We start from the raw sequence: 14132 nt of genomic DNA on the forward strand, positions 1-14132 counted from the left end.
ATGAAAACTGGTGCCCAATTTTATGTTAAAAGGTTATTGTGAATACTGATGCAGAGTAAATCCGCATTATGTTTTTGTTGGCAGGTATATTGTTTGAGAAGAATATTAAAAAAGAAAATCTTTAAAATCAAAATTGATGGAGGAAGAACATACAGTGAAGCTAAGAGAAAAAAAAAAGTGCTAAGCCTATTCCTGGAGGGTAGTTGGTTGTCAATTTCATGTTGTCTAAATGTTGAAAGGTTAATGTTTAATGTCGACTTTAAGTTGAGAAATGTTTAATCTTATACAGGTATTATATACATAAGTCATGCCCAATTTTATATAAAATGTATGCATAATTTTATATACAATTTATTTGATTTATATATTTTTTAATAGTTTTAAATATATGTTGAAGCTCGAGCTCAGCTTGAACTTGGTTAAAATTTTTGGGCTCGAGCTCGATAAAAATTTTAGGCTCAAGGTTGGGCTCGGCTTGAGCTCGAGTTCAAAATATTTAAATCAAGTTTGGCTTGAACATAGGCAAGTTCGGGCTCGGCTCGGCTCGATGCCACCCCATCTGTCGGTGTTCGATCCGCTGCCAATATGGACTCACTGACAGGAAGCAATGTTGGGGAAGGCTATTTTTTTCTTTTGGCGACGACTTTGGGAGCAAACTCCAGCCTTCGATCGACTGTCGTGCTGGGCTCACGTTGTTAAGCCGAGTCAACTCACCTCAACTCAGATACGGAAAAAAATGTGCAGAGAGAGAGCATACAGGCATGGCGGATGATATGATTTAATAAAAAAGATGAAAGCAAAAAAACTAGTGAACGAGACTAACAAATAAAGGAGAGAAAAAAAAATTCTAATCCTAAACGGAAGAGAATGAAACCTAAAAAACCATAGTCGGAGTCCTGAAAATCAAAAGCTCTGATACCATGTTGATTTTCAGGACTCCATGAATTTAGCTCATAGAGAAAAAGGGAAAGAAACCCATTGGGAGAAAAACTGGAGAAAGAAGGGTTATAGAATTGATTCTTCCTTACTTTATAGATTTATGAAACTATAATATTACAATAATACCCCTAAACTTAGGGTTTAAGGTTTAGGATTTTAACCGTGAAACTTTAACTTAATTACATGAATGCCATCTCTATGAGATGACTCTTTATTTACCATCCTGTCATCAATGTATGTGGGCCTATGGACCTTTTCCTTGATCTATGGGCCTTGAGCCCATCTTCTACATCTCTTGGATCCATGGGTCTTCCTTGGTCATATGGGGTTGGTCCCATCTTCTTATACACTTTGATATGTGAGTCTTCCTTGGTCGTGTGGGCTTGGGCCCTGTCTTCCAACACTCCCCCTCAAACTGGAGGTGAGAGAATAGCATGAACTCCCAGCTTGCTGCAAATGAAGTATAAAATCTTTTTTTTTTTGTATAATATGCCTTCATCTTCCAACACTCCCCCTCATGTTGGTGCTCTCGTTCATGAAGCCCAGTTAGTATAATATCAGTGAGAGAAAAATCACTCCTAGACGCTAAAACATTGCTTTGAATTGTCTACCTCCACCACCGTGTCCCTCCATAGGACAACGACTCTCAAGTGGTAGAGTAATATATGATATTAATGGGGGTAGTAACATAAATATAACAATAAGTTCCTCCGTCATGGATTTCCAACCATAAAAATTTTGATATTTTTTACGGGGTTGAAGTTCCTCCGTCATGGACTCCCAACCAAAAAAAAATTCCGCTTCCTCTGCCTCTCCACCGGTAACTCACTCAGTGAACCACCACGGATGATGCGCTCTTTGATTCCGTCCTCCTCACCCTCTCCCATCACCTGACACCACACACGTGCCGCAGAGCGCAGATCTTTCCCCCAACCAAGTCATTGCATTTGTCATCACCATCACTGTTGAGATTGTCGTCAGCATTTGCCGGCTATCCGCATCGAGTGTCATCGTTCTGTCTCGCTAGAGCCAACCCAAAACCCCTTCATCTTCCTCTATTTCGATCTTCCCCCAGCCATCACCGTTAACATTATTGTTGTCACCCTCAACACCACCATCAGCTAGTGCCTTCGTTGCTTCGTCTACCATCATCTCACTGTATTCCAACTCTTCGCTCGTAGCTAGACATAGTCACCGCCTCCTTCCCAAGTATGCCACCTTCATTCCCTCTGACTCTATTTCGACCATCACCTCCGTGGTCGTTGTCTTAGTCGACCTTCAACCCTACCGTTGTCGTCACAACCTCTGCCACCCGTTGTCATTGTTGGCACCATCGACTGGTAGATCCCTCGCCCTATTTGCATCTCTCGTCGAGCTTCAATTAATCAACCTGATGAATCGAAGCCCTAAAGGGGAATTTTGCAAGTTCGACAAGAAAAAAAGAAGAAGAATGGTGGTGTCAATTTCTTGGGAACATAACACAAAGAAGACTACCCAACCTATGTTTTATCAACAGAAAAAAAAAAAAAAAAACTCATAGTCAACGGCTGCTCTTCTGCATCTCTTTACCGGACGATGCACTCTCTTCGATTTCATTTGTGCCAATCGCTAACAATGCCATTGCTCTTCCACATCTCTTCATTGGATGATGCGTTCTCTTCCATTCAGTCTGCCCCAGCCACTACCAGTACCGTTACTCTTTCACATCTCTTCACCAGACAATGTGTTCTCTTCGATTCCATCTGCCCCAATTACTATTAGTGTCGTTGTTCTTCCACATATGTTACCAGATGATGTATTCTCTATGATTTTGTCCTCCCCAGCCCCTACCAATGTCACTGCTCTTCCACATTTCTTTACCAAACAATGCGTCTCTTCAATTCCGTCTGCCCCAGTTGCAACCAGTGTCACTGCTCTTCCACATCTCTTCCCTGAACAATGTGTTTTCTCTGATTCTCTCCACCCCCAACCGTTGTTAGTGCCCCTGCTCTTCCAGTCCTTTTGCTTCCAAGAACCCTTGAAACAAATCTCCTTATATAGCCAAGGCCATGTTCACAATTTCAGTTGCTACGAGACAAGATTGGTTTCTCTAACAGTGACTTATTGGAGGGGACATGATAAGGGATAAACATAATTCATTCAGTTATTGGATAAGATCCAATTAGATTTATCCCATGTTGTATTTATCTTTTGATGTAATATCTTTTCTATTCAAAATTTTATAAATACCACCCTTAATCAATTGTAATGGTATGGTTCAATTCTCTCACCCATTCTTGTGATAGAAAAAGAGTAGGGATGGGAACGGATCATATTTGGGTTGTGTCTAGTTCGGGCCAATTTGAACCCAACCTACCTTTAGTCATATTTACTTGAGGTACGATAACTCAGCCAAAAAAAAAAAAAGAAATTGGGGAGAAAATCCTAAATTGTTATTTTACATATTTTTAAAGTTAGAGAAGTTTAACAACAATGCTATTTAAATAGTTTTACTCATAGGAATATTATGAAATATTGCAAACTTAAGGCGAGATACAAAATTAGGGGCAAAAATCTAGGGCATTATATGTAAAATAATTATATTCAAATGTCAATATAATTTATAAATATAAGTATTAATTACGTATAAGGTAAGTCGTACATGCTCGAGTTATGAAAGGAAAAAAATTATGGTTTTTTTTTTTTTTTTTTTGTTGCAAAGTAGGAGAGAAGTTGGTGATAATGATAATGAACATAATTCAAGGACGTCTTAACCATATGTAAAATATTTAAACCTAAAAAATAGGTATAAAATTATGCAAAATGCAAAGCAAAGAAAAAGAGACACTATCAAAAGGTGGCAGTCATGAAGGGTAAGAGGTCCACTTAAAATAAATATAAATAAATATAAAGTAGATGTTCCAAATCTCATCTTTTAATATTTGATATAGCATTCGCATCAAAGCTCGATAGAAAAATGGTACAAATTCGGGTTCTATGGTGTAAATCATCTACAATAAGAGTTCTTTCAACAACAAGTTTTTTTTTTTCTAGACGAAGGGGACCGAAATTTTGTTTGAATTAAGATAAAAAAGTGATAATATATACTAGTCATTCCTTGTGTTAAACAACTTATGTCACACTTGGTACTCTCTCTCTCTCTCTAACCAATATGGTGCTTTAATACAATCTTAATTCATAATTGGTTTGAGATAATTGGATATGATTTCCTTATTTAAGGTGAAATCTTCTATTATAGTGCAGATTAGTGTCTAACTCATGGCATTTTTTTAAACCTTATATCAAATGATGGGTAAGTGGGGTTTAGACCATCACAGTCACTAACTAACACCAGATTATCTCACCTTACACTAATCCAGCAAGAGACAATCAGAAACTGTGATTCACCACCTCCATGTATTGGGTTTGCTTCATTGCAAAGAAATTTGGTATCATCTTATAAAAGTCTTGAAAATAAAAGAGTGGTGGGTGTGATGGTCCTCAATTCATTCCACTCATAATGCAGTAAAAGGGATGGAAGCCAAACCAGTACAAAGAAGCAGACGACAAGCAATATCAATTGATAGGGATGAAGTTTTGGTCCACTTACAAGAAAAGCTAGTTAACAACAATAATTAAGTAGAGGAAGCTTCATTGGGTTTCATTAACCAATTCTTGAGCTCACTTCATGCTTGAAATTTGAATGAGACGTATCACCCAGACACCAACCGCTGCTTATTCTAATCACATTATTATTTCTATACTTCACTTGCTGCAATGACTTTACAATAACTAGTTATTTTGTTACTACAGATGAAGAGTCCAAATAATGTGACACCCAGTAGTTGTAAGCTCATTTGATCTTTAAAAAACACCCAGAGAGGTGAGGACAATCAGTGATCAGAACACAACTCTTTATGTATCCCTCCCTGGGAAGTGAACTTTCAATTCTTTCTCCCTGAACATGTCCTTTTTTCCAGTGTGAATAGACATCCAAGCATGACCCACCCACCACTTCAATGAAATCTGTCTTACTTTACCATAAAATCCAATTCAGACGAAGCTTTGGCTGCTTCATGAAGTGTCCCTGCAGTTTGGGTCTGCAGTTGAACAGTGATAGACTTGTGACAGACTCGTCAGAATAGGCCAATGTAAGTTAAATTTGTTAGAAAGAAGCATTTAGTTCTGTCTCTACTCTTCTCTCATCTCCTCCCATGTGAGTTCTCAGTTTTCTTCCTATACATCAACTGCACTCTCCGTTGGCTTTCAATGCCTCAATCATAGTCACCGGCTTTAACATAATTATCCCTTTTTTTTTTTTTTTTCGTTTTCTTTTGTTTTGATTTTCAACTATCAGTTTCATATTAATCAGGTATAATATAATAATGAAAGAAAGATGAAAGAAGAGGAAGCAATCTATTATACACCTTCTTAATAGATTTCAGGCGTTTGCATTCCTATGTTTCCTCGGCATAAGATTTAAAATCAGAGAGAAAGGAAGAGATGTAATGAGAAAGAAAAGGTAGAAAAAATTTCCCACCGGTAGTCAACCCTTGTTTCGTCTCCCACATCGCTCTCAATCACTCTCCGCTCCATTTTTTCATCTGGGTTTTTCTTCTTATCTGTTTGAATACCTAGCAGCCACCGAAATCTCTAACAGAGAACCGCGTCTTGTCGGGGACGTTGCCCTGGTGCCGGAGGCCCAGCGTGAGGGACACGTCCCCGGCGCCGCCGAACCGGGCGCGGGTGGAGCCCAGCTGGGCGACGCTGCTGGTGGTCCCGAACTCGTTCATGCGGCACGTGGCGGAGTCAGCTTGATCGTGGTCCAAGGCGGGGGTGATGTCGTCGACGGCGGCGAAGTCGGCTTGGTTTTCCGAGAAGAGATGCTGCTGGTGTCTATTGATTGCCGCCTGTGAAGGGTCGTTGTCGTGGGCATTGATTTCGGATCTTTTGGCTGTGGGATGTGTAGCTGTTGCCACTGCAGCAACAGTGCTCGCAGTGGCTGCTACTGCTGGCCCTCCTGCTGCCGCTGTTGTTGTTGTGGCTGCTGTTGTTGGCGTTGGTGTTTGTGCTCTCTCTGGTTGTTCTGTTTCTCTCTCTTCTTCCACCTCTTTCGTCTCTTGCTGGTACATCTCTTCGACCATAGGTTTCCACAACCGGACCCTGGCATTAATGAACCAGTTCGACACCTATATATGAAAACAATGGATGAATGGAAACATCAGGAGAGAGAAAGAGAGACAGTGAGGGGGGCTCAGCATTAATGATGCAGAATGATTTGAATGAATAATGGGTGAGGGTCTTTCTTTTTGTAAGCATTGTGTTTATGAAGGCTGCCTCTGTGTGTGGTGCCTGTGTAAGAATGACATCTTGTTCTTTTCTTCAGATCAGAGACTTAATTCTTTTCTTCAAATTGGATAGAGACAGAGATGCAGGATTGAAATTTCAAAGAAAAACAAAAAATCTCCCAAGCTAAACCCTAATAAATAAAAAAGATTTATTTATTTTGACTTGAGTAGGTGATTACTCTTGATAGTTGTTCTACTTCTACTTTTATCTCAGACGGATTAAATTGTGAGAAGACCCACCCATGACAGTGAGTTGATAGAACATACTACTAAGTTTCAGGTGTTTTTCTTGTACTCAATTTGCAGAAAAAAAAAATAGAAAAGTCAGTTAACCAGAGCTGCTAAAATACCATTAACAGTGAAAAATTTCCACTTGTTTCTCCTTTTCATCCAAAGAAGCATTAGAAAACCAGAACGAATATTGTTACTAAGAGAAGAAGCAACTAAAAGGGCAAAAAAAAAAACTATGAAAGCCATGAAAACTGAACTGTAAAAGAGTCATGGGAGTGAGAAAAATGGAGAGCTGCAATCATCAGGTTCCGTGGGAGTCCTCTCTGTGGTGCCTTCTTTCATAAAAAGATAAAGAAGGGTTCCAACTTTTTCAAAAAGCACAGGACAAATAAGATTTGAAAAGAGAAGAAAAAACTGGGAAGAAAATTATACAGAATATAAGGTTACTTTCTTTTGAATTCTCTCGTTTCTGGGTGTGGTTGGGTCGGGTTAGTAACTATAGTACTGAAACATGCAATCTTTTTCCTTTACTGCGGAGGAAGGCGAACCTGATTTCTGGATAAGCCTGTCTGTCGAGCTAACAAATGCTTATCTGCATCACTAGGGTACCTGGAAGATAAAGAAAAGCAAAAAATGACATCAGATCTCGCGAAGACCGTATAAAGATTCGAACTTTATGTAGCTGTAGATGGAATTGAACGGTTTTGCTGCGAAGGGCGTGGAGATCTAGAGAAGGAGAAAAGAAACTAAGAACGAACTAACTAGGAGGAACCACGCAGTGAGAGACCATTCGGCTGTTTTGCTTCTGAAAAAGCAAAGAAGAAAGAAGCTTTTGTTCAGCTTTTCGTGGTAGGGGACAATTCCTAAGGACATTGTATTACTGTTCATTTAATGCAAAGCAACTTCGAAGCAGTCACTGATGACACTTTCTTTGGACGGACTTTCTACTGCATTATGTGCCCGTACAATAATCATCTCATCATCTAATGACCCTGGTATAAGAAAAAAACCAACTCCAGAATGGTTGCAGAAATTTGTTTTTCAAAAAAGAAAATGATTTAACCCATAATTGAGGCTGCAGTGGCAGCAGAGAAGAAGAAGACGACGAAGGGATTAAGAAAGAAGAAAATGATGAAGAATACGTACGGATGAAGGAAATGCTCAAAGAGCCACGCTCTCAAGATATTGACAGAGCGCTCCGGTAAGCCTCTCTGGGGTCTCCAAGCTTCCTGCTCCATCACTCCAATCTGATGGAACGCTCTCTGCTGCCTCAAGCTCTGCTCGAGGACACGAAGCCTTGGGGTCTCTCCTTTGGTGACCCCCGAGGTCCCAGTGGCGTCTTTCTCTCCCAGCAGGTCGCAGGTGTTCTTCAGTTGCGCCGCAACGGCGTCTTTCAGACACCGAAAGTGTCTCGACATGGCCTTCTGAGCGAGAGACGTGTAGGGAGTCGCAGCTCCGAAACCCATTACCGAGTCGAACGAGTTCACCACCATCTGCATCTGCTCACAGTAATGGTTGTACCTTTTATCCACCTGTGAAGAAGAAATAAGAAACAAACAAAATTAGATTTATTCAAAACACACGCAGGTCTCTTGTTTCTTTATAACGTCTACTCAGTAGCAGACAGAAGGAAGACGAGATGAAACCCATTGTCATTGTCTCCTCAGTGAAGAAACTTAAAAACATAAAAAAATCAACAGTGCAGAAGATTATCATAACTTATCATGACCAGTGAACTGCATGATTGCGGTGGAAACTCTCATAAAAGCATGAAAAATAATCAGACTGAGGAGCTCGAGGAAGAAGACGCCAAACAGTTGCGTTATTTATTTATATTTGGTGTATCATTAAGAGGATAATAAAAAACAAAATCAGCAGCATAAACAAGACCATACACATATGCCTCGAGACCCATTTAATACTGATACCATCACGATGATTGAATTCCGCCGACAAGTAAAGAAGAAATAGAAGCAGAAGAACTAGAGGAGAGAGAAGAAGAAGAAGGATCACGGCGAGAAATGGGAAGTAGATAAGAGAAGGCCTTTCGATGGTTGATAATAACACCAAATATGGAATCATGTATTCATGAATCGAGCCGCCTTCTCCAGTGTCGAATGATTGTTTGCGAGAATATCCCCGATTTTTTTTCCTGTTCGACTGTATAAAAAAACCACAATCTGCAGGTCAACTTCCATAAAAATCAATGGTTCCTTCTGCAGTGTCACTATGATGGGTAAGGGATCTCTTCTGGGCTGCAGCTTTCCTAACAACTTCCTTACGTATCATAGAGCTTATGGGGCGATCTTCCCGATCCTAGACCGTCGTTTCCCATTGGACAAGCCCTTCAACAGTAAGCACTCAGTTTTTTTTTTCTCACTTTCGAAAGGAAAAACTTAAAAAGTACAGAAACAATAGCAGAAATAAAGGAGAGAACGATTTACTCATCCAGCATCTTACCAGCCCCCAGAGACCAGAAGCCTCTTATGAATTCTCTTTTAACTACTGTGTTTCAAATTGTAGAGAGAGCAAGAAAAGAAGGATTGATTATACATGCCTCATCAAGCATGGAGATGAGCTTGGCCTTCCTTCGCTGGTGCTCAAACCTATCAGCAGGCGATAAAGAAGGGTGATCCTTGGAGGAAGACGAAGACGCACAACCACTCACTGGATTAGGGTTACGGTTGGAGCTGTGGTGCTTGCCAAGTCTGGAATGCTTGAACTGCCCTCTCCCCACACTGCAAAACTCCTCCAACAGCTCCTGTGTTGCTTTCGCATACTTTGAATTCCGCAAGACGTTAACCATACCTACTGATCCGAAACCCACATGAACCTGTTGGTGAGCAGGACCACCACCACCTGTAGTTCCTTGCAGGTGCAGATTTCCCAAGTTCTTAAACTGGTATGAGGAGGAGGAGGCAGCAGAAGCCCCTCCGCCGCCGGGGTGATTGTAATACAACATTCCGTTGCCCATCCTCAATTCTTCAGCTGCCTTTCCTGCCTGCAATGACGAAGCTAATGACAGCGAAAGCCCTTGGCTCTCTAACAATCCTCCTATCTTGTGGCCGCCGTTGATGGTGGCCGGGTTGTCACCACTACCGCCGGGGACCCACGTAAACTGCGAGTGCGAAATTGGGCTGTCGCCGAAGGAATTGGCCGTCCCATGGAAGGCTTGAATGGGAGGGGAAGGATTGGGAAGCAGCATGTGGAGAGGCGTAGAGGAAGCGGGAGGAGGAGACGGAGAAGGTGATCTTTGCTGTGGGTTCATCAGAAAAAGCTGCATGGCTGCTGCTGAATCCGCATTTATGCCCGAAATCTGATGCTGATGCTGCTGCTGTGATGCTAAGCAGTTGTTGTTTTCGCGCTTCCCATCTCCCAAAGAACCCAAATTCCCCACAATCCCTTGCCGGTTCCCATACCACTCTGCTACAGTCGACGACCTCGGAATCCGATAATTCGAGGGGATCTGACACTCGAGGAGGTCGGCGTGGCCAACGGAGCCCCCGGAAGGGAAATTGAACATTTCCGACAGCATCCCGTAGACTGGAAGCTCCGCGGGCTCTTCTTCCTCGACCGCCACTAGGGGCGATGGCGCCGACTCGAACCCTCCTTGCACCCTCAATTTGTCTCTGCGGCTTTGCTGCGGGACGTGTAATTGCTGTTGCTGGTGAGACGAAGATCTGTCAAAGCCATCCGAGAAGCTGAAGATCCCCTGATGGAAGCCCTGGGACATAGAAGTGACGGAATCAGGCCGGACCGGAACCGAGATTTTAGCTATATGGTTGGAATGCTCCTGATGAGGGAATAGAAGCTGGGGTGGCGCTGGAGTTGCTAAGCCCATCTCTGTATCTTCTTCCTCATCATCATTCCGGTGTCCTGTCCATAGCCATCCGCCGGTTACAAGCAAAGTAGAGAAACTAATACAGCTCACTCATCATCAATCCTCAGTAATTACAGACAATACAAGACATCAAACGATGACAAAATAGAAACAAAAGGTCGGATAAATTAACAAAACAAATTCCGTTTCCGTTCAGCAAGCAGCTATCTGCATCCGACCGGAACCGAAAATCATCATCAAATTGAAGCTCTCAGACGAGCCGGCTCAATAATACACAGAGGGAGAGAACCAAAAGGACACAAAATTCTTCTTTTTTTTTCTTATATGTTTGTCCCTATTAATTCCCATATATACTTACAGTTGGAAGCTAGCTGGGAAGAGTATAAAGCTTTCAGACATCGTTGTCTCACAGAAGGACCGAATGATGCTCGATGAGTTCCTCCTATCTTTCTCTTTCCATTTCCTTTTCCCTTCCGTTGCTCTTCGCAGTCGTCTACAATCACCTTCTGAAAAGGAAGACGAAGAGATAAAAATAAAGCAAAAGTCGGAGCAAATGACAAATATAATAAAATAGGGGGGGGGGGGGGGGGGAGATGAAGGACTGATCTCAGACGCACTCTGAAGCGAAAAGAACGGTCGCTGTTCTTCTTCTTCTTCTTCTTCTTCTTCTTCTTCCCTTCCCTTCCCTTCCTCTTCATACACTCCAAAAGCAACGACGAGAATGAAATGACCAAAAACTCCTCTATCTCGAATGGATTTTCCTCTTCCTTTGAGGGTCGTTCCGTCTAATCGGTTGACCCCCTTGGTGGTTCTCTTTTTCCTCAACCTGTATGTGGCCTCGGCCCAATTGTGGAAACGACAACATTTTAAACAATATTACGAATCCACCACACTCAATGAAAGCGACGTACTCTTGTGGAATTTACTTATTTACCCCTGTTTGTTCTTTTCAAGGCTTTTTCATCTATTCTCACTTCTATCATAATTAAAAAAGAAAATTAATTAGCAACAAATCTAATTTGAAAAAGTTAGAGCAATTTCTATTGAGTTATCCCCAATTCAAAATTTAAGTTGATTCCCCGAGTAAAAAAACGATTAACCATGGGGGGTGAGTCGGGGTCAGTTTGGTCATTTAACGATGGCGTGAAGCAATACAATGCAAACCGTTGAAAGTGAAGGGGAGAAAAAGATTGAAAGAGTGTCACGTAAAAGGAGATGTATGGTAAGAACAAAAATTGCCATTTAGGTACAGATCACACGTGCGATATGGCACGCTCGTTTCATAGGTGCGGGAAAGTCGTAACCGTCTTTTTTTTTTTTTTTTTTTTTTAACCTTTTTTATTTTTTAATATTTGATTTTTATTTTTATTTTTTGCTTTTTGTGTGTCACTCACGGGGGAGGTTGCTTAGGGGGCTTTTATTTTTATTTTATTTTATTTATTTACTAAAAGAGAGGTTAATAATTAATTATAAAAAGGAAAATGGAGCCAACTGCAAACCGGATTGATAGTTGACAGGCCAACCTTCCCTCATCTGTCGCCTTTTGGATGATGTCACGTGAACCTCACTCCCTCCCACACGCTCGCTCCCGACTCCCTCAGGCCAACCTCCACGCGCTCGTCTAGCCAACCACCCCCTTTCACGTGCCAAAGTCGGCCGCGCAAGCCTCAATTTAATTGTATATAAATTTATTTATTTATAAAATATTTTTTTGCCAGCTAATTTGATTACGGGTCAGCATAACGGCTCGCAGTGCGTGTTGCGGCGGCGTTAGATCGAGGGGAAGCGGCTTCATACGAGGACTTCGACAGGGAGTCCAGGAGCAGGAGTAGGGCAGAGAAGCTTGCCATCCGTGAAAGCAACGGCCAACCGGCTCCAATATGGCTTGCAGGGGAAGGGAGTAGGGTTAGTTGGTCGGGAGCCTTAACGGCTGACATGACGGCGTCGCAGATGGTCGAACGCCTAAGAGGAAAATGACAACGGGCCCGAGGATTTTGACCCAGACGACGCCGTTCGCCGCCTGGTTAAGGAAACAGACTAGGGTGAGTCTGGACTCAAAACTCTGGAACGAGTCATGACAGTAACACTTGAACGATTGACATGTAAATGAAGAAGCCACGATTCCACTCTTATGGTGACACATCTTAAAAAATTAAATGACGTTTTATGCTATTTAAAGATTATCTAAGGGAAAAAAAAATGATTACATAATCCTCAACTTGTCCTTTTGACTGTGGGTCTTCTTCCTTGACTCCCCTGGCAGAGGAAATTTTTGGAAAATTAAGGTCAGAAAGAGAGCAAGATGTTAAGTCGTGATCATGGAGATCCTGGACCCGGCAGCCTTTCCCGGAATCCTTTCGACAATCACGAAAGCTCTAGCAACAGACGAAAACATGGTCTGTTTCCTCCTCTTTCACGTCTCAGCCTTTACCACTAACCAGTCCCTGAGCCATGAGGGCATGCGACGCCCTCCTCTCAACTGCGACAGCACCCGCCTGCTGCAGAGACAAAACTCGTACTGTCTCGGTCGAGTGAACACCCATCCTTTTCTTTGTCCTCTCTTCCTCTCCTCCATTGTACCAGCGATGCCGGAATCTGGTTTTCTATTTCGCGATAATAATAATCGCCATTATTGCGGTGATAATTTTACTTCGTCTTGGGTTGGTTATTTTTTTATCGCGTGGGAGAAACGGTCGTGCGAGGATGCGTCAACGGCCTCGCTGGCCGTTGGATTCGTGAAGGCTGGCAACGTAAAGGGTCTTGTAATTACTGGTGAGAGCTGCCGTCTTTAATGGCGGAGTGAATCAGGTGGTGTTATGGGTGTTGTCACTTTTAATGCAGGCAGGTCGCGGTGCGCACACCCGATGCCATCAACGTAGAGATCGCAGCTCGATTCCACGAGTCTTTTCAGTTTCTGAAAAGTCAAAGCAAGTGAAACGATGAGTCAAACCTTGATATCGTGACAGCGACGATAATTAACCGCCATGGGAGCATTAATATTTGCAGAGTCCTCCGCTCCAGTAACGTTAAGGTTTGAAAACCCTAAAACCGGAAGATGGAATAAGAAAGAAATTAACTCAGCTTCGTCAGTCGATGCTTGCGTTCTGAAACTACATCCATAACCCAATTTGCATCGCTGAAGGAATAAACAACCATGCTTGAACCAAGCTTAGCGCTGTTTAAGGAACCTTCCCTGCAGCTTTGAAGAAGAAAGGTTTCATGGGAAGCAGCACGTCCCAAGCAACAGAAGAAAAGCTGTTCCAGATTGATGATGAACTCATTAGATTAATCTTATGAAGAACCAGCTAGTCGTTGCCTCAATCATAAAACTTTTGATCTTATAAGTTTGTCATTCTTCTCTGTTGTACTGTGGACTTCTTCCAGGCTTTTGTACATTTCTATTTTAAGCTTTTGAAAGTGTGTTATCGTAATTCTTTTGGGTTTTGCCACCTAATTGAATAAATTTAAAACAATTGCTTAGTATAAAATAATTAGACCCAGCGCGAAGCAAGTATTATATATTGAGATTTCTCGTCTTATCTCAGAATGAGACACAACTAGGGTAGTCAATTCAAATACAAGTGGACAACCCTAATTCCTGTCTCATGGTTAGAGGCGGCTCAGCAAAAACCCAAGTTGATGGTAGAGACAATGAGATCAGAGGGGCATTTAAGGGTCTGTTTGGAACCCCATAGAAAAGAAAAGAAATTGAGAATTTGACCATTATTATTCCAAAAAATTGTTAGTAAAAATAAGATAACGATCGAATTCTCCTTTTCACTAACTATTTTTTA

The 14132-nt window shown here is 41.9% G+C and overlaps 1 protein-coding gene across 2 annotated transcripts; it reads right to left on the reverse strand.

The window, feature by feature from the left end:
* Positions 1-5315: 5315 nt before the first annotated feature.
* Positions 5316-11024, reverse strand: LOC137953017 (BEL1-like homeodomain protein 4). 2 transcript variants are annotated; one of them, XM_068800193.1, is made up of 6 exons: positions 10956-11024; positions 10697-10841; positions 9055-10373; positions 7644-8029; positions 7046-7106; positions 5316-6107 (listed from the first exon to the last, which is right to left on the reverse strand). In XM_068800193.1, the coding sequence occupies exons 3-6, from the start codon at positions 10336-10338 to the stop codon at positions 5553-5555; spliced, it is 2286 nt and encodes a 761-aa protein (XP_068656294.1). In that variant the 5' UTR covers positions 10339-10373; positions 10697-10841; positions 10956-11024; the 3' UTR covers positions 5316-5552. The 2 variants fall into 2 exon arrangements, with proteins under 2 accessions (XP_068656294.1, XP_068656295.1); XM_068800194.1 differs by having other exon boundaries at positions 10697-10844; positions 10956-10987.
* Between the last annotated feature and the right edge of the window lie 3108 nt (positions 11025-14132).

The sequence above is a fragment of the Aristolochia californica genome, unplaced genomic scaffold (genome assembly GCF_029961685.1).
Source record: "Aristolochia californica isolate CCGP_79_NKW_82.1479 unplaced genomic scaffold, dmAriCali1.0.hap1 SCAF_16, whole genome shotgun sequence".
NCBI classification, from domain to species: domain Eukaryota; kingdom Viridiplantae; phylum Streptophyta; class Magnoliopsida; order Piperales; family Aristolochiaceae; genus Aristolochia; species Aristolochia californica.

Bases quoted from the DNA above. Each gene is read 5' to 3' on its own strand.
- LOC137953017 (XM_068800193.1), bottom strand. From the start codon at position 10,338: ATGGGCTTAGCAACTCCAGCGCCACCCCAGCTTCTATTCCCTCATCAG. The intron at 8,030-9,054 runs GCATGTATAATC...TCTTCTTCACAG, and splicing joins TCATCTCCATGCTTGATGAG to GTGGATAAAAGGTACAACCA. The intron at 6,108-7,045 runs GTTCGCCTTCCT...TTTCATATATAG, and splicing joins CAGGCTTATCCAGAAATCAG to GTGTCGAACTGGTTCATTAA.